Source organism: Ambystoma mexicanum, chromosome 4q (genome assembly GCF_040938575.1).
Source record: "Ambystoma mexicanum isolate Mex_15411 chromosome 4q, UKY_AmexF1_1, whole genome shotgun sequence".
NCBI lineage: Eukaryota > Metazoa > Chordata > Amphibia > Caudata > Ambystomatidae > Ambystoma > Ambystoma mexicanum.
In genome coordinates this window covers 965,599,766-965,627,208 of record NC_090928.1, presented here as the reverse complement: position 1 = coordinate 965,627,208, position 27,443 = coordinate 965,599,766, and the positions used below count along the sequence as shown (strand labels likewise).

At 48.1% G+C, this 27,443-nt stretch overlaps 2 protein-coding genes across 2 annotated transcripts in view; one reads left to right on the top strand and one right to left on the bottom strand.

Annotated features, from left to right (window-relative positions):
* The window catches only part of RD3 (RD3 regulator of GUCY2D), a 246,759-nt gene extending 224,277 nt beyond the window's left edge, over positions 1 to 22,482 (top strand). Inside the window, exon 3 of the mRNA XM_069608518.1 lies at positions 16,867 to 22,482. Within this exon, the coding sequence (XP_069464619.1) occupies positions 16,867 to 17,146 (280 nt within the window). The 3' untranslated portion in view covers positions 17,147 to 22,482. The remainder of the gene's footprint in view (positions 1 to 16,866) is intronic.
* LOC138468103 (ADP-ribosylation factor-like protein 6-interacting protein 4) overlaps positions 1 to 27,443 on the bottom strand; it is a 758,894-nt gene that overhangs the window by 186,575 nt on the left and 544,876 nt on the right. The gene's annotated exons all lie outside the window — the stretch shown is intronic.

The following is a 27,443-nucleotide window of genomic DNA, read 5'->3' as shown; positions in this document are numbered from 1 at the left end:
CAATGACATGTGTGTTGGGGATTGTGATGACATGTCTGAGGTTTGCCAATGCCACTCATGTGCAACTGTCATGTGTGTATGTGTCCATTGTACAGTGCCCTGATGCCTGTGTTTTGTTTCTCCCTGTCTGCAGCGTCAACTGATGAAGAGGGCGGAGAAGGTGCTGTGGAGCACAGCGGCGGGGATCCCACCGCCAGCCGGAGACGCAAGGCCCGGCTCCCCTCCCGTGTTGTCATCTCGTCGGGGAGTGAGGAGTCCGGTGCCGCGTCCCAGGCCGCAGCTTCCGGGGGGAGGTCCAAGAGGCGGAGGTTGGAGTTGGACTCCTCGGCAGCAGAAGGGGCAGCTGGGACCCCACAGGGCCCAACAGGGGAAGATGGCACGGAGTCATCCAGGTTGGTGGGGGGTCTGGTGGAGGAGGAGGCCGTGCAAGCACCAGAGACGGGGTCTGGAGGTGGGGATCCCACTGGTGCTAGTGGTGCAGTCCAGGACCAGGGACAGGAGGCAGCACAGGCCGCCGCAGAGGTGCCTGTGTGCAATCCTGTCCCCGATCCTGTCCCTGCATCATCTTGCACCAGCAGGGATGCCTACGTCCAGACCCGTTTTCAGGCAGGGGATGAGCTGACGTCAACTGGCCTTCCTCTGCCTGCGGACGTGGCTATCCAGGTCCGGGTTGAGCCTGTCCTAGCTGGTGTGACGTTGCGTCAACAGGCCATGCGAGGTGACCTGCAGTCTTTTCATGGAGAGACTGCACGTCATCTCGAATGGCTCGTTGACCACGTCAGCCTGCTGGGACAGGTCACCCAGACCGGATTCCTCCGTCTGATGGGGCTTGTTCCGACCCCCTCCTCAACTGGACCCCCTACGCGCCAGTCGTCCTCTGTGCCATCTTCCCACCCATCAGTCACCTGGGTGCCCTGTGGAGCTGCCTCTGACAGTGCGGCCAGGCTGGTGGAGGAGGCATCCCTGCCACAGTCGGGAGTCGGACGTCCAGCAGGGGTGGCCACATCAACAACTGCACCCCAGCCGGCGGAGGATGTGCAGGCAGCAGGAGGCAGTGCACGGGCAGAGGCAGAGCAGCAGCAGCAACATGGTGGGAGCCATGAAGGCTCGGGGCCTTCGACATCGGAGGGGCAGGCATCGGCCGGAGGGCAGGAGGACCCAGGACAGAGAGTGTCTTCCGTGTGGCAGCGGTTGGGCCACGCCATAGGTGCGGAGCGGCGGCGGGCGGAAGAGGCGCGGCTCACAATGGTCAGGGCGGAGAACTCCATGCGGAGGGCCCTGAGGCGGGCCGAGTGCCTCGAGGCAATCCGCAGGGGGTTGGAGGAGGACACGGCGTCGTCCCTGCGGACCCTCGGGGCCATGGAACTGGACCGCCTCTGGGACATCGAACAGGAGTTCGATGATGCCCTGGCCCGGAACACCACGGAGTGAGCCGCTGGACTTGCCCGCCGCCTTTGTATATAGTTCTTTAGTTTTAGGTTTCCTTTGTTTTTTCTTATGATTTGGAGTCGACGGACACTGCTCCACTTTTTGTATATAGTTGCTTTTTAGTTAGGTATTTTTTTTAGGTTTCCTTTGTTCAGTTGGGCTCATGGACCCTTTCGAGTTTTTTACATAGTTCTTGATTTGATAGATAATTTTTTTACATTTGACTTTGGAGGACATTTTTTTTTATTATGATTTGCAGTTCTTTATTTTTATGCGGGCATGCAGCTTGATTTTTTTTACTTCCCATTGTAGTTTGTTTCATTTCTTTAGCATTCTTTCTTTTTTTCAATACAATTTTGTTTTCATGCTTCACTGTGTGGTATCATCTCATTGGTTTCATGCATGTCATGTTGGGTGTTTTCCCATTCAATTGCAAACATTGTGTGTGACGGACATGGGTTCATTAGCTTCATGAACATTGGGGGTGTGACATGTAATTTCCATTTCCATGTGGGTGAATGGGTTACTTGGTAGGGCTTTTTGGCTGTGGAGGCTGACCATAACGCACATGATTGGGGATTGTGAGGACCTGGTCGAGGGTGCCCCTGGTGGCTTGGGGGTGGTGGGAGACATGAGTGGGGGCCTGGTGGAGGCTGCCCCTGCACTGCTGGGGGGTGGGGTGGTGGGAGACATGAGCGGGGGCCTGGTGGAGGCTGCCCCTGCACTGCTGGGGGTGGGGGTGGTGGGAGACATGAGTGGGGGCCTGGTGGAGGGTGCCCCTGGTGGCTGGGTGGTGGGGGTGGTGGGAGACATGAGTGGGGGCCTGGTGGGGGCTGCCCCTGCACTGCTGGGTGGTGGGGGTGGTGGGAGACATGAGTGGGGGCCTGGTGGGGGCTGCCCCTGCACTTCTGGGTGGTGGGGGTGGTGGGGGCCTGGTGGTGCTGCCCCTGCACTGCTGGGGAGTGGGGGTGGTGGGAGACATGAGTGGGGGCCTGGTGGAGGGTGCCCCTGGATGGTGGGGGGTGGGGGTGGTGGGAGACATGAGTGGGGGCCTGGTGGAGGGTGCCCCTGGATGGTGGGGGGTGGGGGTGGTGGGAGACATGAGTGGGGGCCTGGTGGGGGCTGCCCCTGCACTGCTGGGTGGTGGGGGTGGTGGGGGCCTGGTGGAGGCTGCCCCTGCACTGCTGGGGGGTGGGGGTGGTGGGAGACATGAGTGGGGGCCTGGTGGAGGCTGCCCCTGCACTGCTGGGGGGTGGGGGTGGTGGGAGACATGAGTGGGGGCCTGGTGGAGGGTGCCCCTGGATGGTGGGGGGTGGGGGTGGTGGGAGACATGAGTGGGGGCCTGGTGGAGGGTGCCCCTGCACTGTCGGGGGGTGGGGGTGGTGGGAGACATGAGTGGGGGCCTGGTGGAGGGTGCCCCTGGATGGTGGGGGGTGGGGGTGGTGGGAGACGTGAGTGGGGGCCTGGTGGAGGCTGCCCCTGCACTGCTGGGGGGTGGTGGTGGTGGGAGACATGAGTGGGGGCCTGGTGGAGGCTGCCCCTGCACTGCTGGGGGGTGGGGGTGGTGGGAGACATGAGTGGGGGCCTGGTGGAGGGTGCCCCTGGATGGTGGGGGGTGGGGGTGGTGGGAGACATGAGTGGGGGCCTGGTGGAGGGTGCCCCTGGATGGTGGGGGGTGGGGGTGGTGGGGGACATGAGTGGGGGCCTGGTGGAGGCTGCCCCTGCACTGCTGGGGGGTGGGGGTGGTGGGAGACATGAGTGGGGGCCTGGTGGGGGCTGCCCCTGCACTGCTGGGGGGTGGGGTGGTGGGAGACATGAGTGGGGGCCTGGTGGAGGCTGCCCCTGCACTGCTGGGGGTGGGGGTGGTGGGAGACATGAGTGGGGGCCTGGTGGGGGCTGCCCCTGCACTGCTGGGGGGGGGTGGTGGTGGGAGACATGAGTGGGGGCCTGGTGGGGGCTGCCCCTGGATGGTGGGGGGTGGGGGTGGTGGGAGACATGAGTGGGGGCCTGGTGGAGGCTGCCCCTGGATGCTGGGGGGTGGGGGTGCAGGGGGACATGAGTGGGGGCCTGGTGGTGCTGCCCCTGCACTGCTGGGGGGTGGGGGTGGTGGGAGACATGCATTGTTGATCAGTAGTGCAAGATGACATGTGGGTTGGCTGCGGGGCATGCCCATGGTGGATGGGCTGCCTGCGGGACATGAGCAGGGGTGCAGGGTAGTCCCCCGTGGTGTGGGCTGCCTGCAGGGGCCGTGGAGGTTGTCGAGCGTACACCTGGGAGGACCCACACGGCCAATTCACGTGTAGTACCCCCCAGAACCCCTGGAATTCACATACCCTGCTGGAATCGCATGTGGAACTTCCCGCGCACCCATGGAATACACGTACCCTGCTCGCACTGGGCCAATCGCGTGTGGAACTTCCCGCGCACCCCTGAAATACACGTACCCTGCTGAAATTGCGTGTGGAACGTCCCGCGCACCCCTGAGATACACGTACTCTGCTGAAATCGCGTGTGGAACTTCCCGCGCACCCCTGAAATACACGTACCCTGCTGATATCGCGTGTGGAACTTCCCGCGCACCCATGGAATACACGTACCCTGCTCGCACTGGGCCAATCGCGTGTGGAACTTCCCGCGCACCCCTGGAATACACGTACCCTGCTGAAATCGCGTGTGGAACTTCCCGCGCACCCCTGAAATACACGTACCCTGCTCGCACTGGGCCAATCGCGTGTGGAACTTCCCGCGCACCCCTGGAATACACGTACCCTGCTGAAATCGCGTGTGGAACTTCCCGCGCACCCCTGAAATACACGTACCCTGCTCGCACTGGGCCAATCGCGTGTGGAACTTCCCCCGCACCCCTGTAATACACGTACCCTGATGAAATCACGTGTGGAACTTCCCGCGCACCCCTGAAATACACGTACCCTGCTCGCACTGGGCAAATCGCGTGTGGAACTTCCCGCGCACCCCTGAAATACACGTACCCTGCTCGCACTGGGCCAATCGCGTGTGGAACTTCCCGCGCACCCCTGTAATACACGTACCCTGATGAAATCACGTGTGGAACTTCCCGCGCACCCCTGAAATACACGTACCCTGCTCGCACTGGGCAAATCGCGTGTGGAACTTCCCGCGCACCCCTGAAATTCACGTTCCCCGCTTGGCGTTTGCTGTTTGGCAGCCCGGTGAACTGGTCCAGGGTTAGCGCAGCCCTTTGCGATGATTTAGCGATTTTGATGGCTTTTCCTTGCGCGAGGGCGTTCTTGGGGGCGTTACTGGCGCTGCTGCAGGGTCGCTGCGATTCTCTGCACCACGGCTGGTTTGGGAGCCTAAAATCCATGAATACGCTGTGCGCGGAAATCGGTTTTAGCGCACGTTCCTGGCGCACACAATCGCATGCGGACACTCTGCGCCAGCCGCTTGCGACACTTTTCGGCGAAATTCTATGAATTACCCTGTAAGTGTCTGGCACTGCTACTGAATTAAAAGCAATCAGGTTACGCAGATCACAGCGTCAAGTAGATTTGCATGAGACATTAGGGCTCTTTAAATTCTCTGCTGTGCAACTATCACTGTTTAATGATGATGGAACTATGCATCTTTGTCAGCAAAAAGGCAAACTGGTTGAAATCAGAGAAGCTCATGGAGAGCACAAACGTAGCTAATCTTACTTTTGAAAATTTACTGGGCCTCATTACAACCCAGGCGGTAAGTTACCGCCTGGGTCGTACCTTTACCACCATGGCGTAAACTACATTTACGCCATGGTGGTTGGCGGACTTACCGCCCCATTCCGAGGTGAGTGGGGCGGTAAGTCCCCATTAACCCATTTACCCTTCCCCATTCCCATTTTCGCCCCATAGGGCATAATGGGAGTGGGGAAGGCGTTAATTACGCCACCGTAAATTACGGTGGCGTAATTAACAACAAGGTCCCTTAGCGCCATGGATTTTAACACCTGCTAAAAGCAGATGTTAAAACCTCCATGGCGCTAAGGGACCTCGGAATCAGGCGGTAAGGGTCGGCGCTGTTTACGCCGCCGTAAACCCCTTACCGCCTGGGTCCTAATGAGGCCCACTGTCTAATATCAACAATATTTATTTTATTTTTAAGTATTTATTGGGTATTTATAATGCACCTATAAACAATGTGTATCAAGGCGCATCAAGACAATGGAGGGGGGTAAACGAAAGAAAAAAACAATAGCGTTCCTAATAGGTCGTGAGACAATTCGGATCGTGCAAGTGCCGTAACAATGAGATGGGAGGGGCCGAGAAGGTACGGGGGAACAGGGGCGAAGGCAAAAACAACAGCGTTCCTACAATGTTGTGAGACAAATCAGATCGTGCAAGTGCTGTAACAAGAAGATGGGAGGGGAGGAGAACGTTGGGGGGAGGGGAGAAGACAAACAATGTTCCTACTAGGTCGTGAGACCATTCGGAACATGCAAGTGCTGTAACAGAAAGGGGTAGAGGAGAGTGAAGGGGAAGAGGGGGATGCTCAGGTGGGAGGCAGGAGAAGGGTAAATTAAGTGCAAGTGAACAGGTTCACTTGCCCATAGAGGAGAGGGTGCCCAAGGTAGTGCTAAAGGAGAAGAGGGAAGGAGCCATTGGCACGGAGTGATAGCAGAGTCCACCAAGGCTGAGGCAATAGAGGCCATCGAGTCCTTGTGAGTTCAAGAGGAGCAGGGGAAAACAAAACTCTATATGTGCACGTGACACAGATGTTTTCCATCTTACTACTAGAAGTATTCAAAAGTCACCCCTGCAACTTACGTCTTACTTTGTGCCTACTTCAAAACACATGTTTTCAATTGCAGGGCTATTCCTTCTCAAGGCTCCTTGGAGGCTCCTGCATTACTTGCATTTCGCGCCTAGTATAGGGCTGGTTGCACCAGTACATTATCAGGCAAAGCAAAAATTTCATACTGGAAAGCATTAACAACATTGACTGAAGACTCCTTTTTGACTCTCTTTTTGGAAATTAATTACGTTAACTGAAGGTTAGTAATTTTGACACTTCCGTCATAGTTTATAATCATATTTCTCAAGATAAAATAAACTAGCAATTGCTCGCATTACATAATGCTTGTTTTTATTTCCAATGAAACATCCAAGTAAAAGTACAAATGCGTTTTCATAATATGAATATGGCTAGTTCTCATCTGCAAACATCACTTGTTTCAGAGTAAATGTTGTTAGAATCATTTTTTTTGGCCTGAAAATATCTTTCAAATGAAATCTTAGAAATTGAAATCTCTCAAAGAATAAGAGATATTTTTACCCTGCGGGCGACAATGAGCTTGTAACAAGTGAGCTAATTGTCCCTCGCCGGGACGTTACCAGTCCGACAAAGCCTTTGTCGCCAGTCACAGCCGCATCCTGGATGCAATACAAAGGGAGAAGGGACTGGTCCCTTCTATCGATTCTGTGGCAGCCATCTTTTTAAAAATGTTTTACTCCCATTTCAATGGCCGCCATGGAAAGGGAGAAGGGACTGTGTGTAGTCCCGTCTCGTTGTTCCATGGCGGCCATCTTCTTTGTATTCTTTTTTTTCTCCTTTTTGAATGTCTGCCATGGAAAGGGAGAAGGGACTACATATAGTCCCTTCACCCTGTTCCATGGTAGCCATCTTTGTTTTTGTTTTGTTTTTTTCAGCAGCTATACACCAAAAGGTGTCTCACAACTTAAAAAAAGACACTATTGGTACCCCGGTCTTACAGGCCAGGGCACTAATAGCAATACGTCCCTCGCTGGGGGGCATTACCACTTCAAGTAATGCCCTGGGCCCACAGTTACAGCAGGCCCCATGGCATTACCTGAAGCGGTAAATTCCCCCCCAGCGAGGAGCTTATTGCTTAATTAAAGATTTTATTATCTTTGTTGGCAGCCATCTTGATTATATCATCATTCCTACACGCAGTGCACAATAGTGACACTATGGACATTATTAATGTATTTGTACTTTCTGATGACAAGAGTAGTCCCACCTTATAAATGCTCCTCTTTCTTCCTCATTCTGCTCCTAATCTCTCTGTTTAGGGTCTGGAATGCAGCATGATAGGATTAGCTGAAAATATTTTCATTGCCCAATTTCTCGTTCCCTCTGGTTCTTATCTTACCCCTTGTTTGTTCTCGCCCCCCAAATACATCCAATGAAGCTTATCTTTTAAGAACTGTGGCCTCTCTCCAACCCGTTGCTTTTTAGCAACTTCATCAATTGCATTGTAGCGCGTCATAAAACACTAAATAGATCAATTTGGTTTCCACTTCTCTTTCTTGTACTCCCATAGAGACAACACGTCATAGTCATGCTGGAGACATGCCCTCTGTTGCTTTATATTGCTCTGTTCTTTGTTATTGGAACCACTGTTTCTAGGTCTTGCTCATGACTTTTCGGGCAAAAAGGCTATTGTGTTGACTCATAAAGGGAGGCGAATAAAAGCAATGCTGTGTGGAAAAGGGTTGCTATCGGCAACAGGCTTTATACAAGGTCGCGGATAGGGGTGTGGAATGAACTGACGTTTTAAAAAAGAAAGCTTGGTGGAATATTGTGCTGAGTAAGCGAAAGTGTCCAGGACAGGAGAAATGAAAAGGTGGCTTCTCTGCACGTAAAAAACATATTTACCTTGGTGTTTTGCAACTGTGTGGTTCCCTCTGACAGTCTGAAGAGGATATTGTGAAGGAGGAAAAAATCTAAGTAACTGTGCCCCTGAGTTGGCGTAGCCATGAAGTATTCAACAACCAGTGTGTATGCGTAACCAAAGCTACAGCAAGGGCTCGCCTTAGTTAGAAGCAGTCTACGTGAAAATGTAGCAGTGCAAACTATAGTAATACTCAGGTAGGAGAGGGTATGACATTGGGAGCTCTAGTAAATTAAGAGATTGAATATCAGAGATCGTGCACCCCCGTTTGATTAAGATATTGTGGGAGGGAGGGGGTCATCCATACCCAGAGCTTACAAAGGCCTGGACAGAAGGAAATAGCAATCCAGGGTGTAGTACCAGCCACAGGTCTGAGGTCTTGTATCAGAAGCGATAGCATGGAAGGCAAAAACAATAATGGTGTAATGCTGTTGTCTCCACAAATGGTCCCTGTTGACACACAGACAGGCAGAGCACATCTGCCAAGGGTGCATGCAAGAGTAAAGCGTTGCTCTCCGATATGTGAGAGCAGCCTGCATTTCACACATTTCAATCTGCGGAATGACCTACTTAGGCTTGTGTCCTTCTGAGGTCATGAATAAAGTACCATTTAAAAAAAGTGGTAGTAATAACGGATGTTTTAAAGGGGTAGCCGCATGTCCAATCTGCTTATTTATCTCTTGCAACGTTAATGATCACCCTCGCAACCTGCACACAGCTCGTAGAACAGTGCAGTCTTCGGAATCCTGTGTACAACACATGCACCTTCAATAGAGATATACAGAGAACATCTATTATCCCTCAACTATATACACTATGGCCCCTGTTGAGAGAGTGGGGTTAGGGTAGAGAGAGTAGAAGTAGGGTGAGTGAGTGGGGGGTAAAGAGTGGAGGTAGGGTGGGGTAGAGAGAGAGGAGCCAGGGTCGGTGGGGGTAAAGTGAGTGGGGGGATGGTGAGGGGTGGGGTAGAGTGGGTTTGGGGGTAGAGAGAGTGGGAGTAGGATGGGTGGGGGTAGAGAGAGTGGGGGTAGGGTTAGTGGGTGGTGGTAGAGAGAGGGGGTAGGGTGGGTGCAGGTAAGGTAGGTGTGGGTATAGAGGTTGGAGGTAGGTTGGTGGGTGTGGGTAGAGAAAGTGGGGTAGAGCAGGTGGAGATAGTGTGGGTGGGATTAGAGGTTGGGGGTAGAGAGAATAGGTATATGGTGGTTAGAGTGGTAGAGAGAGTGGGGGTATGTAGAGAGAGTGGGGGTTGGGTGGGGTAGAGAATGGGAGTAGGGTGGGTGGGTTGTTTGAGATAGTGGGGTAGGGTGGGTGGTTTGGGGTAGACACAGTGGAGGTGGGGTTGTGTGTTGTGGTAGAAACAGTTTTAGGTAGGGACGGTGGTGAGTGAGGGTAGGGTGGGTGGCTGGGGGTAGAGACAGTGGGTTAGGGTGGCTGAGGGTAGGGTGGTGGGGGGTAGAGCAAATGGGGTTATGGTGGGTGGATGTAGAGAGAGTGGGTTAGGGCGGGTGGGTGTGGGTAAAGACAATGGGAGTAGAGAGAGTGGGGTATTGGTAGAGAGCAGGGGTATGGCGGATGGGATGTAAAGAGTGCGGGTAAGGTGGGTGGGGCTAGAGAGAGAGGAGTAGGGTGGGGGTAGAGAGAGTGGGGTAGGGTGGGTGGGGCAGAGAGAGTGGGGTAGGGTAGATAGAGGGGATAGGGTAGATGGGTGGGGTTAGAGAGTTGAGATATGGTGCGGGTATTGGCAGAGAAAGTAGAGGTAAGGTAGGGGTATTGGTAGAGAGTGGGGGTAGGGTAGGTTGGATATACAGAGTGCGGGTAGAGTTGGTGGGGGTTAGAGAGAGTGGGGGTAGGGCAGGTGGGGGTAGATAGGGTGGGGTAGGGTAGATAGGGTGGGTTAGGGCAGATGGGTGGGGTAGAGAGAGGGGTGGGTGGTGTAGAGGGAGTGGGGGTATCGGGGGTATTGGTAAAGAGAGTAAGGGTAGGGTGAGTGGTGTTTTTGAAGAAGGTGGGTGTGGGGGAATTGTGGGTGGGGATAGTGAGTGGGGGTACGGTGCGTAGCGGTAGAGAGATTGCGGGTATGGTGGGTGAAAGGAAGAGAGATTTGGGTAGGGAGAGTGGGTGGGTCTAGTGAGAGTGGTGGTAGAGTGGCTGGGTGTAGGGTTGGTGGGAGTAGAGAGGGTGGAGGTGGGTGGAGGCAGAGAGGGTAGGGTTGGTGAGAGCAGGGTGGCTTGGGTTATAGTGGGTGGGTATGTAGAGATGGTGAGATAGAGATGGTAGGTGGGGTAGCATGGGTGGGGTAGAGGGTGGGTTCGGGTAGAGTGGGAGGGGGAGGGTGGGTGAGGGTAGCATGGATGGGTGGGGTAGAGAGGGTGGGGCTAGATAAGGGTCGGGGTACGGTGGGAGCGTGGGTGTAGTGATGGTGCAGGTAGGGTGAAGGTAGAGGATGTAGGGGGGATATGTGTATGGTAGAGTGGTGATAGGGTGGGTGAGGGTGGGTGATTGGCGTTAGTTGAGGACAAAAGATATGAAGAACAAAGCAGCTTCGAGATGGCTAGTCAAAAGTAGCCCAAAATAGACCAAACAAAACCCAACCATCACATGAAATCGGAGTGGGTTTAGAGAGAGTGGAGTGGGTGGGGGTAGAGAGAGTGGAGATGTTTAGAAAGGCAGCCTCAGAGGGACAAAGAAAACAGATCTGCATTCAAATGTAGCCCAAAAATAGCCAATATGTCTGCCAAATAGCCCAATGTGAAATCAATCTGCAGCTGGGAAATGGAAAGGATGGCACCCGACTTGCTTCTTACAAAGCTTCTGATTGGAGCAAATATTGTTAGGAAACTTCCAGTTGGGTTGTACAGTGGAGGAGTTTTGAAAAAGAGATTTTAGGGATTTGGCTGTTCCTTGCTGTGGCATTGACAGTTGCTATGCCAACAAGATACTCTCAGTTTAGAACCCCATTCCCTCCCTCTCTTCTGTAGCAATAGTTTTTCTGCTTTTTTAATTTCGCCAAAACCAAAAAGGGATTAAAGCTCAGACAGTGATCGATATGAAAATAGAACAAAAATATGATCTATATATATGTGTTCAAAAGCGGGGTCGTTATTGTTTTGCTATACTTGCTAAATGCCAATAAAAACATTTTTTTTTTTAAAGCGGGTGGGTGAAAAAAGGAGCAAGAGGAATAAAAATGACACTGGCGTTCCAATAAGAATTGCCTATGGCTACTTCTAATTAAATTGTTCTAAATGCCAAATAATGCCAATATCTAGCATAGTCCATCATGCACTTGCCAACTGATGGTTGGAAACAGTTTTAAAAGTCTTCTTAGTGCCCCCATTGAGGATGAGGTGGTGGGCTGGATTAACACTAATGCCGCCAAATTATTTCAATCATTGGGAATACTTGTGTTTCTACGCGGTTACTGCTTTTCGTTATTCCCCCATGATCATTATGAAGTCCGATTGGACTTCATTCGCGAAAGGTGGAATTACGACAGGGGATAATTCCAACAGCAACATTACCGCCACTTTTTGTGGGGGTAAGACTGCCATCTGCAATCAGGTGCTTTTTTATGTGTTTTAAAAGCCATCACCAGGCGTAGAGCGGTAAAACGGACGCTATTCAGAAATACCAATGTTTTATCACTACCCCCCAGGCACATGAGGCCCATAGAAATGTTTTAATGCCGAGTTCACTAAATAGGGCGCAGGACATGTCTGCATCGGGGATTATGGCGTCAGGCCAGCTCAGTGGGTGCTCAGGTGAAAGTGGACTCAAGAGAGGAAAAAGCTCCAGGTGGGAGAAAGCGCTTGGAAGACCAAAGCAGGAGATGAAGCTCCACTCATTTTACATAATAATATTGGATTTCACTGCACCTCTGGCATGTATTGATCGTGGGCCTTCAGACCCTCCTGTCTGCTGGAATCTTCTGAGCATATGCCTCATTTTGTATCGTTTTGAGATTTGTATCAACATACAGCCAAGTTTGTACACCAATGATGTTCCATTAAGGAAGAGCACAAAGGAAGAACGAGGAGCCCAATGGAATGATCTTATGGCTTCAAGAGGGTTCACCAACATGGCTAAGGACTTTCCTGCTACAAATAGACCTCCGACGTGGGAAAGAATGAAAAAGTCAGCGACAATAGACTACATCTTCACATCTGCAGAAATGCAGAAAGTGATGTCCTCATTTGAGGTGATTAAAACAGAAGCAAGCAACCATAACTTACTACAAGCAACGTGGAACTCCAGCTGTAAAAACAAAATTCGGATGAGGCATATGGTCGAAAGTAACAATCAAGGAACTCGCCTAAGGCTAACAGAAGAAAGAATCGACCAACTAACTTCGAAATACACTATCTGCAACTCAACAATAGATTACCAACCCCTGCTAAGCCCTTTTAAAATCATCTTGAACAAGAAACGGGGGACGGACTTAGCCAAATCGCACCAATTTGATAAACAGGTGGTGGCTAGAAGGGCTATAATACGAAAGTTAAAAAGGTGGACGAAAAGCAACAACTCGAAAGCACTGCAAGAAGAACTGAAAGCAGAAACGAAAAAATACAAAGCCTGGATAAAAAACCATCGAATAAATCTGTATCAAAAGGACTCTGAAACAATGCTGAAAAAAGGGGCGGGAAAAGATGCCAGAGATTTTTGGAAACTGCTGAACCAAGTGTGCACGACAAACTCAAATACCCCTTGTAACGCAGTAAGCGAAGAAAATTGGATAACACACTTCACTGACCTGTTTCAAGCACCATCAAAGGCGAACCCTACAAACCATGAGGAAACCGAAACAGAGTGGATAGATGTGTCCGATAAAGAAGATATCCACGACTCGTTGAGAAACTAAAAGCTTCCAGAGCACCCGGTCCAGACGGGATCACAAACACCGATCTGAAAACATACTCCGAAAACTGGGTGCCTTTCATAAGCCAGGTGCTCAGTAAATGTTCAAACACCAGATCCATCCCGAGGTCCTGGACCTCAGCTATAGTGGTTCCCATCTACAAAAAAGGCGCAAAGTCGGATCCACATAACTACAGGCCAATTGCCTTGTTGGACACAATTGGAAAAATATACGGCTCCCTGCTCCTAAAAAGATTTCAAAATTGGGCAAAGAGCACCCCCTGCGCTGATCCATTTCAAACAGGATTAAAAAAAACCTAACGGCCACAGCTACCTAGCATAACCAAAAGTAAGACTCTGCAAGGATCCTCGAGAACTTTTCTCGCTTTCATAGACCTATCGCAAGCATTCGATATGGTGGACAGAGAAATGCTAACGGAGAAGTTAAAAACATGGGACTGTCCACCGAACATCCTTGCTCCAATAATAGCTCTCCACAAAGGAACAACCATGAGGGTCAAACTAGACCAACAGGGCCTGCTCTCGGAAGAGATCTCGACCAACCGCGGAGTGAAACAGAGGTGCCCGTTGGCCCCCAAACTATTTATAGCTTTCCTGGGCGACATAAAAGAAGCAAGTAAGAAGACTCGATCGTTTCCTCCGAAAATTGGCAACACACCAGTCTCGCGAATGCTATACGCCGATGACATCACCCTGCTGGACAGAACAGAAATTGGTCTCCAGAGACAAATGAATGATCTAGCAGAGTTTATCAACCAGGCCAACTTAATCATAAACAAAGCAAAAACAAAAGTGCTCATACTGGGAAAAAATAACAAAAGATCGAAAGAATTCAACTGGAACCTTGAAAAAGTCAATGTGGAAACAGTAAAAAAACTTCAGATATCTGGGTGTAATAGTAGACAGCACTCCCACAGAATCAGCGATGCAAAAAGAACTCTGGAAGAAAGCGCGATCCCTGACCTCCCAAGCCAGATTGCTGGATAAGAAATTTGGTCGCTTCTCCCTGATTCCGACAATAACATTCTACAAAGCCAAAGTTGTCCCGGCCCTGACATACGGAGCAGCCGCGATGCCATCGGTCCCAAACACAATATGGAAAAAACTCAAGGGTCACTTTTGGAAATCAGTACTAAACCTGCCAAAATCAACCCAGATGGAGGCAATAAGACAAGAACTTGGACTCGTCTCACTAAGCACGATAGTGGAATTGGCAAGCGTATCCTTGTTCAGAAAAACAATCCTTCCCGACGCGCCACCTCTTTATAAACTAATAGACTTGGAGATTAAGACAGGCGCTTGCAGTATGATTCTTAATTGGGCTGAACAAATAAAATCAAAGCTGACCCAAATTGCGTGTACAAATGAAGACCTTATCACGAATCCAAACAAGATAAAAAAAAAACTGGAAGAGGCTGACTGGATCAACACCGAGGAGAAAGCCAAAAGAAACAAGACCTTGACCACCTTCCCTCAAGAACCAAAGAAGCTAAATGAGACAACCCAGTTACTCAGAAGATTTCCAAATAAATCAATGCGGCATTTTCTTCTAAGAGCTCGCTTAAACCTGCTACACACAAACGAGATTCTGTTTGCAAGAGGTTATTCGACCGCAAAAAGCTGCCGTCTATGTAAAGCTGACTCAGAAACAGTAAGGCATTTGTTACTGGTGTGTCCAGCGGTGCACCAGTTTCGTCTACTATAACTTCACCCGCTCCTCGAACTATACACTGAAAGCGAAGAGGAAACATGGTGGAACCGCCTAATCAGCGGACAAAAAACAAACTGGTCGATTGCAGGAGCAAAAAATTCTACAGAATGCCCTACTGCAGTGCACACAGAGTACGCCACCGAACGCAATCATCTAAGCAGAGGAAACTGAGATCTTTTGTTAAATCCAGATTCTGGATAAATACAAATAAATAAAAAAAAAAAAATGATGTTCCATTTGGGGATTCAGAGGCTGGTATCGAATCCTGCAGCAGCTCTCCCCATGATGTGGTCCTCCAGATGCATCCACCCTGGTCTGCTGGTCTCAATAGGACACCTCCAAGAATGATGTCATCACATCTTTTGGGATCCATATCATCTTGGCGAACAGATTGGTAAATCGCTTTCAGCTGCTTTCCAAAGAGGGCCACCCCGCTCCCTGCTTCCTCCCCCACCCTCCCTACCTGAACCCACCATTCCTGCCGATGTTGCGTAATAATGTAAATTGTGTATATTTGTACAGTCCTCCTCCCTAGTTTGCAGCACTCGTCCCCTATGGTGATGTTACCTTTGTCAGGGAAGCATGTTTTATTTTGTCCTGGCTCTATGTTCCACTCTGTCCATACCATCACCACTAATTTGCCCCTTTGTGCTGGAGTACAGGCGCCGTTCTGGCGAATGCCTCTGCCATATGTAAATGTACTTCTGTATAACACTTTTGTTCGCAATTGCCATTCCTTATTCTTCAAATAAATACAAATACAAACGGAGGTCTCAGGAAAAGTTCATGCTCTCTCAACTTACTTTCTAAGAAATCACAAAATGGTGTAACCCTGACAATTAAATGAAGTGGCTCAATTTTTGATCCATCCAAACATGATGTGTACACGCCATGAGTCAAGATGACTTATTATTTTCCACATAAGCATCTGCACTCTGTTTCTCCAATTGCATTTCCTTTGTGATGTCGTGGACACTGCACACCGCAGGGCTGAAGCGCGAGATACAAACAAACGAGCACTGCATGTAGGCCGATGCACAGGGGAGATACAAACGAGCACTGCATGTAGGCCGATGCATAGGGCTTCGCAGTGCAGCCCTGCGGGGGGCAGAACGCAAATGGCGATGATGATGGGCCAGGAAAGGTAGGGCGAGGGGGTGGGGGGCAAAGATGCTGGGCCTAAGAGAAACCAAAGAGCGCCTTTACGGGTTTGGGGCAGCCCAGAGTCGCTCCCCAATGCTGAACGTACGTACACATGCAACGGACAATGATCTGGGGAATCAAGCGGCAAGGACTCTTGCATTGATGGCTTTTCAATCTTTTTATTGATCAGATAAACAGCAAATGTGAATTGGAAACCTTATATATCTTACTTGGCCACACATGTGCACATTTTCACATTTAGCATTAGCTGCCAGAGCAAATAATTTGCAAGTCTTCAAGAGAAATTTACAAGGAAAGAGATTTACAGATCTCATCTATCCACGCATTCCCACCACACGAACACATCAACATTTAATGTAGGATTTAATAAACATAAGGGTGATCAACAACACAAATTGAATTAACTGATGAAAGATGCTAATAAGGGGAGCAATATTTTCATTGAATGTATTAAAATAAATGTGCTTCATTCATTACATGTAGGTAAGTAATTGTAGTATTGTACATGTGTAATATGTTTGTCTACTGTCTCTGGGGAAAAAGCTTAAACAAACCAATACACGGATTACAGTCGATCTAAGAAAGAAAAGAGGCAGGAATAGTTTGATTAATTATATGTCTTGTTGAAAAGTTGGTGTATTCCTATGTTTTAGATGCAGATTGGATTGAATTAAATTATTCAACTTTAACGTTAACGGCCTCCTTTACAGATAGGTGAAAGGCTGTAAAAAGGTTTAAGCAGAATTATACTACATTTCAACTTCCGTTTATTGAATGGCGAGTGCAGTATATTATACAGGAATTCTTGTTTCCACATTTGTAACTGCTTTGCACTTTACTGGATGAGGCCCTTATAGGTTAAAGCAAAGTGTTCTCAAATGCCCCCTGTAAGCCACACATTGATGCATCTTCTTTCCTTAAAGCTCTTGTGTGACTGAGTATTTTGTGTAGGGTGCAACTCAGTATATGATTAGTAGGCCCTTACTGCACCCAAATAAATGAAAATAAATTGAAGTATGTATCTGCTTTCTTCCAGATTCAGGCAGCTCATTGCAGAATATGATCCTGAAGTACAAGAGGTAGCCTCTCTATTCCGCTCCGTGCTGACGGAAGCTTTTGAAAAAATGAAAGAGGAAGAAGAATCGAAGAAGCTGGCCAATCAATGGAACACCAGGCGAGCCCTGAGCCTATCTTTAACGACATTTAAGTCCCGGTCCAGGATCTACCCTTTTAACAGTGACATCAAGACCATTTCGGAAGATGTGGAGCAGAGTGGAGACCGAGCCAGGAGAGTGTGGAGCATGCCAGAGTTCTGAACCCCTAAAGACGGTTGATGCTTAACTGAAGGTTCCATGTTGCAGTAATTTGACAGGCATCTTAGATTCCCTTTCTTTCCAAATGGATTTTAATTTTGAGACCAGATTTTTTTTTTTTTAAATGGACTAGCTTCGTTGCATGACAATCACAGGCTGTGTTTCCAATCTTTGATAAATCATCAGATTTTATCTATGCTGTATTTCATTGTTCTCCAGAAAATGTGTTGGTCGTCATGCTGGTCTAAGAACTAATTCTGTATTTTGGTCTGTACGTCTTGATAGAAAGTGTGAAGAGTTTACACTTAATGAGCTTCCAAAACCAACCGCCACTAAAGAAGGAACTTGTGAGGGGCTCAGAAGCTATTCCAACTGGCATATACGTGCACCCTTTGTCAGTGTATTGAGCAGCATTGCGATCTACAGTTTGCCCAGGAGAAATTCCCACAAGTTTTTTGGAAGAATTTGACATGCAGTAAAAGTATATATATTTAAAAGTAACTAAGATGACCCCAGCCATCCTTATGAATTTATAACCCACCAAAATATAAACTAATATCCAAGTTATAGTAGTACAAAATAACAGAATGGAAAATCTGCAAGAACACAGAACACCTTTGCAAAGTAACTTGTGATCAAAAAGTTTAAGACACTGCTAAAGTAGAAATACTTCTTTTCTCCCGAGAAAACCAAGTCAACAGAAAGCAAAGGGAAAACATATCTACTAGTTATATCGTAAGGTTACGGAAACTGTGTGTTATGTATAAGAATTAATATAGTTGTTTTTTGTGAAGTGGGATCGGTTAATAACAGCAATAAGGCTCTCATTTTACATTCCCATCAATCTGATAACAGCCAATCCGGGATGAATGTTCTCTGCGTCATCCCATTGCGTGCATGATCCCCATCAGTTTAAGCTGAACTAAGAGAAACAAGTGTCTAACCTTATAGCTCAAGTTGATGGGACATTCTTCACACAGTGGGAGCAAAGGGCCATATTTCGAGTGAAAATCTTCAAGTGGTAAAATACAGTTCAAACAAGATTACCATTCTGGCACGAGGCAACGTTGGCATAATTTGTACTCCTTAACCCCAGTGGTGGCATGGCAGTACTTCTGGATAGAAACGCCACCATAAATATTTACCTCTACGGGTAAAATTAGCACCGAAAGATCAGATTTAGCTGAATGTGAACCACCAGTAAAATAAATTGCTGGCCATAGCATGCACATTTCTGGGGCAGGAGTAGGACCACTGAAAGAAAACACGTGGACAAGTGTACGTGAGTGTCATGTGACAAGACGTAACACTTTACATTATGGCAGCTGTTTAGGAGTAAAACCCATTTTTTAGGACCGTCTCAGATCTTTTTAAGACCGCATATTTTACAATGATGGGGATCCCGGTGTTATGTTTGCCGCAAACTGTAAATCGCCAGAGCCAGTTTGGTAGGCAGGCCGTATTTTGCCATTCTGTAACTCTGAGAAAATACTCCATTCCCCACTGGTAGCATCACAACCTTTTGTAGAAAGAAAGCCAGAAATGTTCTCATTGGTGTTTGTTTTACTTTGTTCTTTTTATTCCTGTAAAACAGATGTGATATATTTTGGGTTTATGAGTCCGTGTAATATTAATTTTCTTTCTTATTACATGCATATTATGAGGAGGTTTTGGAAATGCCCTGGTAAATCTCTTTAATGGGCAGTCACATACCATTCTGTCTATGAATACCTACCAGTAACTTGGTTGTATGAATTACAAACAGCAGCCCAAGAGATCTTGCGAGCTCCCACACCTGTGAGTAGGTACTTCAATCAATAGACTTTATTTCTCAAATACATTTTTCGTCAATACAGAACGGCATAAATACACAGAAGTACAACAAACCAATAGAATACAGCATGACAAAAATAGGAAGATCCTGAATAATGGGGCCTTACAGATAAAACTATAAGTATAACAGGCCAGATTTTACATGGAAGAGAAATAAGTAGCCTCTTGGCATCGTTTAGGGTTCAAATAATGTACATGCTAAATATAGGAAGAATAATACTTCTCCTTACATCATTTAGAATAGGACAGAAGAATAGAACATGTGTCAGATCATCCACAGAGCTGCCACCACAGTAGCAAGATGGTGAGATGGCCTGTGTCTTAGGACGGCTTCACCTGGCAACTACAGAGGCTAATGGCAAGATAGAAATTCTGCTCTTGCGTAGATCCAAAAACCAATTTGTATAATTATCCGTGCTGTTTTGGACACACTGTTCAAAATAGTGTAGAACTGTATGCTTTGCCAGCTCAAGAGTGTGGTGCAAGCTCAAGAGTGTGGTGCATCAGATTTCTTTTCTGGACAAAATCAGCGTGCAATTTGGTCATATAGACTGATGTTTCCACGAATGGCTTCATATAGTGGCTTAAAAAAGAAAACCTGCCCAGATTGTGTTTTATTGATTGTAGCCAAGGGCTCCATCCTCCTACATCTTAAGCCATCAAGTCTTTAATGATCCAGTGCGTTAGATGGTAATCAGTTGCACTATTATGCCACACTCTCGCCCACAATTTCAAAGGCTTAAAGTTTAACATGTCTGAGATCAAACCCCACCCTGCCTCCAGAAGCAACAAATAATTTGAAGCACAACCTGAAACTCCAAATAGATATAGCATGAAGTGATTCTCTTTGCGTTGAATTGGGGCTGCAGGGGAATAGCCCCACACCTCAGCTTGCAGTTGGCACGGCTTTAGCAGCATAGATTGGCATAAGCCAATGCACAAATATGCCTTCCAGTACATTTTGTTGTGTCCACAGTGATGGTGTGCTCACAAAATAGTGAATTAATATACAGATTGAACAGCAAGGGTGGTAAGAAGCACTCCCGTCTGACCCCATGCATACAGTGGAGCTGGGAACAGCTCACCAGTGTGGGCTATATGGATCCTTGCACTAAGGCTTTCATGTAGAACCACCAACACCGATAGTAGGGATTTGGAAAGGCCTGAGTTCGACAAAATTCCCATAGCTTCCCTCGGTTGACGTTCTAGAAAGGTCAACGAAACCCAGACAAGGACACATTTGTCTACAATCAGCCTGAGATTAAGTGCTTGTTCGACAGTGCTGACTCTTTTGCTCCTCAGCCCAAATGGCAGCAGATTTAACCCAGTTATCTAATCTCCCAAACCATTTAGCTGTGGAACCAATCATGGAAATTAGTCGATAACAGCATGGATCTGCCCCATTTCCCTTCTTGTAAAATAGCACAATAATTGCTTGCCTGCATCTGGATGATAAATGGTGACGTCTGATTATTGTAACGACCAGAGACCAGATTGCCAAATTGAGTTTGAAAAATGTTTGGGACCATATCACCCCCTTGGTCTTTACCATTAGCTAGAAGTGAAGCCTGGAGAACTTTGGTAAAGGAAAATGCAATGGGGTCAGCGTCAGTCATATCCAGTTCCCTTAAAGCCAGCTATTGGCTCACCAGTGGTGAAGAGTTGTACAGAGAAAGAAAATAATTCACCCACTCGTGTGGTGCAATCGCATTTACATCCAGAATTTGTGTTTAGCAGCCATGCCCCTCCATACAACTTTCCAGAATTCATGGCTATTCTTACTGTGGGCCGTATATACTCAAGATCTTTCCAAACCACGCGTTTCTAATAGATGTTTTCTTTGGTCAGAACGTTCTTATAATTAAGTCTGATCTTTCTAATCGAGCAGGTATCTATAGGAGAATTCTTAACAGCTCTGGTAAGGGTGCCCTTTAGGCTCCTACATTACGTTAACACTGACCTAGCAGTTACAATAAGATTGTCAAATAATGATAGAATGAGGTCTCTTGTAATGTCAATATTAAGACAAGCTTCAATCGTTAGTAATGTAAACGAGATTAATCTGTCAGACAGAAGGACTCCATTGGAGCAATTCCATTTTATTAACTGTGGTGTAGTAGCTAGCGATTCGCAAAGCTGCCTCCTCTACCGTTACATAATAAAATTAGCAGGTACTCTCTGGTTGGCGCTATATGTAAAAATCAGTAATACATTGTCAATCATACACATGCATCATACAATAGTCTATTATTGATGTAGATCTACTATTTTGAAAAGTGTAACAACCTGGGCGATCAGAGCTCCCGTTCACAGTCTGCAGGCATAACTCTGATAAATTAGGTAATAGGAGTTTACCACATCTGCGCAGACCCATGTCCTTTACGATTTCCAGGACGATTTCCAATGTGTACGAATTCCCGAACATCATTACCCAAACCATGCCCATGAAAAGGGTTACACAAAAGACAACACATCACTTAATTGCAAATGATTCTGGATGAACCACTCCGTAGGCTCAACATGACTATTGCTAATGTTTACCTAATCGTCTAATCTCAATGTTGTGGCGCTTGAAAAAACATGAGGAATAAACCTTAGCAGTGCAATTTAAACACTACTATGACCATTTGAACCCCATTAAGTCCTTGAGCTGACCTATTTGCTAGGTCTTTTGAAAGAAAGTATATGCCGCAGGTGTGTGCTTTTTCATCGGAGGGTCTCTACTATTTTGCTTCAACTGCCCTGCAAACCAGAGCAATGGAATAAAGTGTTCGAAAGAATTTTGTTATTTTAAACAGTGGTTTCTTAAATAGGTTTAAAATGTCGTTCTAAACAAACTAAGTGGAATGAAATGGTGGTCAAACTCTTTAAACTGCACTGGATGGAAGCTTGTCCATTTACACTTAATTGCAAAAAGTTCTTGGTCATTTCCAAAACGAGGTCGAAATCCAAATAGTAAAATACAGGAGAATAGAGCAAATATCTCCCATAATTAACGATTGCGGGAGGCATTTACGATGGATCACTTTGGAATTCACCTGCTTTTAACATGCGGGGAACTGTGGCGGGTTCCATAGGAAACCATTGCTTTTACAGCAGCTTGAAAGTACATTCTGGTGGAAATCCAAATGCTTTTTGAAGGCCCCGCAGACACGTATAGACTGTTTTGCGCACCCACCATGCCTTCAAATATCTGCAAGAGCATAAAAGCAGGGAGTAAAGAGCTAACGCCCTTGTTTTACTCCCCGGTTGTTTTGCGCATCCACGTTAAAAGGGCTGTTCCTGGTACAAATTCCGTTGTACACTTCCACCTTCTGCTGCCTTACGTCTTTGACTATTCCTGCTTAGAAAGAACTACTAGTTGTAACATTTTCTACCTACAGGAAATGCACAAACACCCCCTTAGCAAATTTAAAGTATGACTGCAAGCAACTGTGACAATATCTAGACGTTGAAGCTTAATAATTATGCTAATAAAATTATTCTTTTTGTTAAAATGCAATAAAGGCTCCTTCAAGTGTATCAAATCCCAAAAGCAGAAATACTGAAAGAAGCGTTGTTTGTCTTGTACATAGATTATCAGATATTTCTGTATCAGATTGACTAAGTCTTAAGGGCTCATGAAGGACAAGCTTTGCACAGAATTTTAACGAGTGATCTTTAAAACTTTGTAAGAATATTGGTCTAAAAGAGGACCTGCACTCTTGCAATCTCAAAGTGGTGAGCTAAGAGCAGGACTTCCCATTTTAGTTTGTGGGCAAATTAAAATGTGGGGTTTCCAGTGTCTAAGGAATCATACTTCACATCTGAAACAAAATGTAGTCCATGTTCCAACAATGCAGCATAACTCGTACAAAATACATGGATTACAGGTATTTTATCTTAAGGTTAATTAGTTGAGTTCATATTTCAATTGTTTGAATTCTGTGTGACCATGTGCTCAGTCCTGGTTTGTAGTTGCCCCAGCCTGTGCCTGAAAGCTTGGGTAATAAGATGTTTTTTATTCGGCAGTCTGAGGTCTACCATACCGTCTTTAATTCCGGGATACTAAGTGAACATACAATTTTTCATTGTAGGAAAATCACTGTTGGTTGAGAAGGAAATAGGTCACACTTGGTCAGTGTTTATTGCGAGTCATCAAGGTTCAACGCTTTCAGATTTGTTTGCGGACATGCATATAAGTCATGAAGTATGTTAAGATTCAACCAGTTTTCATTTATCTCTGTGAATCAGGCCTCAGTGGAAGTACAAAGAGGACAACCCAGGCTACCCAGTACATCACCAGCATCAGATCAGCATACAACCATCCTGAGTCTACTAACACACACTCTGAGACCCTTATAGTTGCCAGAACCTTACATTCTTCTATATAAACGAGGGGGATAAAATGGAAATGTCCTGACAGATAACTAGGACTCAGGGAGAGAAAAGGGAAAACATATAACCTGTCAATATCCTGGAGAAATCAGGTTTTTGGTTCCAGACCTTGGAGCAACTGCTTAGTGGCAAGGTTCCCTCTGCTAGTTCATGTAAAGACCCCTGCCTCTAACCAAAATATACCTCTCAACTCGATTAGGGAATAAGAGCCAGCTTCTAGCTAAACTTTCCCCTCCAACATTTGTGCTGAAGAAAATGTGTATCTATGAAGCCTCTACGTACAATCATACAGAATGAAAAAACGAGTGGCTTTGGAAGGAAATGTGAACTTTTCATTGTTCCCGACCGCAAGGCCACTTTTACTAGTACTTGCTAGTACTAGTACTTGCTGACAGACTGCTTCAGACTTGTACACCTACGTCCCATCCCATTTCCTACATCCGTGTGTGTGTCGCCCAACATGGGGACGGTACCAGAATCTTTGGCAGCGAGAAATTGAACTTCCCCTTTAAATTTAGTATAGAGCGCAGAGGCCTCGGGCGCCTCACCTCAGTCCATTTTTCCGCACGGACGGTGTCAGACCGGGTGGCCAGCGCAGAGACACTTTTAGCTTTCCGCTTGCTCCACGTTTTCGTTTTTTTTTCAATCTTATTTAACTTCCCTTCAGTGTCTCGCCTCCCCCGGCGCATGTTGACGGCAGGAGGTTTCATGATATGTGCCTCATGCAACCACTCGTTCCCGGCCTCGGACCCCCATGCATTCTGTCTTTAGTGTTTGGGGCCCGACCACCGCTGGGATGCATGTTGCTCTCGGTCACAAATCAGCAGAAAGTGAAGATTCAAGCATTGAAGAATCTGTTGTCGTTGTGAAGGGAGATTCTCCACACTTCTCCTCCGCCCCACCTTATGACTTTGTCTCCAGGACCTCTCGTCAAGACAAGGTAGGCCCTCTGTTCAGCACGGCTCCATAGCGTGGCAACTCCTTCCCTGGGGTTCCCACAGAGAGGGGTTCCTCAGATTCAGGTTCTGGCATGCCTGAGGCTCCCAAGCTGAGAGGCCCGGGGGCTCTTCCCAGGCCTCCGTGGGCAGACTTTATGCCATCCAGGCTAAAGGCTCCCAAGCAGAGGGGCTCAGGGGCTCTATCGGGCTATCTTCAGAGGGGCGATCAAGTTCGTCCTCCTCTTTGACCTCAAGGGGTATGAGATTGTCGAGTGCCACCTCCAAGAGTCTGTCCTCGGCACGATCCAGCACGGCTACTAGCGCTCACTCAGAGGTCGTGAGTCAGGGCGTTATGACTACCACCCACCCGGCGAAGGGCTCAGCGCCTACCAGAGTTATCCCTGAGGTTGATGCTTCTGTTGCGGGTGCAAGACTCAAGGTGTATCCTCCCATATCTGTGGCCTCTCATGGCTCAGGGTCCTCGCCCCCTCCTGCCCAGGGCATTGTGCAAGGCTTCAAAAGGCACATGACAGAGCTTTCCAAGCTGGTGGCCATCTTCGTTCCAACTCCGGGCCCGCCCATGCTCTCGCCCATTGAATGGGCTCTGCAGAAAGATCCCAGTCCCCTGCCCTCTGGAAGCAGTAGCGGATTGTACATCTGGTCTCATCAGGGGTATATTTACCCATCGCAGCCTCATGGCTACATGCCTCATGTACCTTGGCGCTTTGTCCAGCAGCTGAGATCCAGCACCTTAGAGGGCCTGGCCCCTACGGACCCGGCGACTGGTTAGGACCACTTCTTGGAGCTGTTCCTCTTCCTCGTACGTTCTCCTCAGATGAAGGGACTCCTGAAGGATATAGTGAAGGGGGCCATCCCGCAAGTAGTGCCTACCCAGCTCCCTCCTCTGGGTACCCCTCCTGTTCCTCCAGCACTGCCGGTTCCAGTGTCAGTCCATCCCCCGGTCCAGACCCTGCTGGTTGTTCAGACCCCTCCACCTCCTCCTGTACCACCAACACCTCCCCCTCAACAGCGGTTGGACCTGTCTTCGGTTCTGGACTTAGTGGGGACCCCGTCGGCACCTGTGTCCCAGGTCCCAGACTCCCCTGGGTCTGTAAAAAAGGGGACGGGGGGCACGATTAGGGGGGGATCATGACACCCAGGACGATGAACCCACAGCATCCGTTAAGGCCTTTCATGACCGCCTTCAGGGCCTGGTGGAGTTCTTGGTGGTCCCTTGGCCCGAGAAAGCCCACCCAGGATTCGGGAGTGCTAGCAGAGGTTTTGGGTAAGCGCACCATGGTCCGCTCTGGCATCCCTCTCCAGAGCGATGTTCTGCAGGTGGCGCGAAAGGTCTGGGCAAAGTCCAAAGCCAACACCCAGATGAAAAAGAAACTGGACAGCAGGTTCAGGCTGACAAACGTGGAGCCTATCCTTCTGGCCTCCCACCCGCAATCGCATTCTTCAGTGGTGGCGGTGGCCTCATTATTATCTAGACCATCACTTCTCAGTCTTCTTCCACGGGAGACACCTCCAGTTGTCTTGAGCTCAGGGAATTTCTGCCCGACCTTCCTTTGGACATGCAAGCCTCCTTCAAGGCTGGTCTGGCTGATGCCCGGGCCATTGTGCAGGGCCTCATGGAGTCTTCCGTCCCCCACTTCGACAGAGCCAGCAGAGGGCTGTGCCTTTGTGTTGAGATGAGAAGGATGACGTGGATGCAAGCCACTACGTTTTCATCTGACATGCAGGAGCGGATCGTGGATTTGCCCTTTGACGCTGTGGACCTTTTTCATTCGTCAACCGATGACTAGTTAACAAAGTAGAAAACCTCCACTGAAACCGCCAAGTCCTTGGCCATCCTGACAAAATGTCGACAGAAATCCTTGTCTCCGTCCCAGGGCAGTACTGAGATCAAACCCTGCACTTTCTCCGACTTCAAGGGGTTGCAGCACTGTGGTACACGGAGGCCTGACAGGTCACCCAGCGACAACAGGAGGAAGCAGCAGAGGACTTTGGACAGTTTTGTCCGCTCCACCTCCTCTGCCTCCACCTATGATGCCAAGAAGCAGTGACGTCACAGTCGGGGGAACACAGCTTGCCTGTGTGAGGCTGTTTGGCTCTTTTCTAGTACACCTGGAAGTGTCTTTTCAACAACCCAGGGATCCTATCCATAGTCTCTGCAAGCATCAGTGTCCTCTTCCTTTCCCTCTAAAATCCTCTCCTCTTTGTCAGATCGTGCCCCCGGCCCTTTTACGGGAGGTCCTTTTGCTCTTGGAGATGCAGGCGATAGAACCAGTTCCACTTTCAGACAGGGGCTCTGGGTACTATTCCAGTGTTTTTGCGGTACCCAAGAACAACCAGGCTGGCCTGAGGGTTGCCCTGCTTCAAGATGATGACTCCTGTGCACATAGCCAAGGCTCTGTGTGCAGTGGACTAGATGTGTTCCCTTGACCTCAAGGATGCAACACAAAGATACTTACCGCAATCCTTGTAGATCGACTTAAAAAGGTGATCACCACACTAATTCATCCAGATCAGACAGGCTATGCTCCTGGTAGAGCCACAACTGCAAACTTAAGACGCCTCAGGCAATCATAGAAGAAACACGCACCAGACCTGACAATTGTGCAGTGGCAGCTCTAGATGCCATAAAGGCCTTCGATTCTGTGAGGTGGGAGTGGATATTTGCCGTATTGGAACACTATGGGATAGGTCAGGGGTTCATGAGATGGATAAACATGCTGTATGCTACCCCAACAGCTAGAGTACGCACAGGTAAACACATTTCCAGATTCATAGGGGCACTAAACCGGGCTGCCACTCTCACCTATTTTGTATATTTTAGCACTAGAGCCCCTAGCAATTTACATGAGAGATACATTTCGTGATACAGGGCTGCAGGTTGGTGGGACTACACATGTCATATCCTTGTACGCAGATGACATTCTCTTATTCATACTAAATCCGGAAGATAGGTTAGGATAATACCTAGAAGTGCTGGACAACTTCGCACGTCTCTCAGGAATATCCATCAGTAAAACCAAATCCTGCCCGTTTCCCCTAGCAGGCTGGGCCAGGAAAACGGAGGAGCAACTCCCTCGCTTAGAACTCAAATGGAACACCCTCACATTCCGTTACCTGGGCACAAACATACA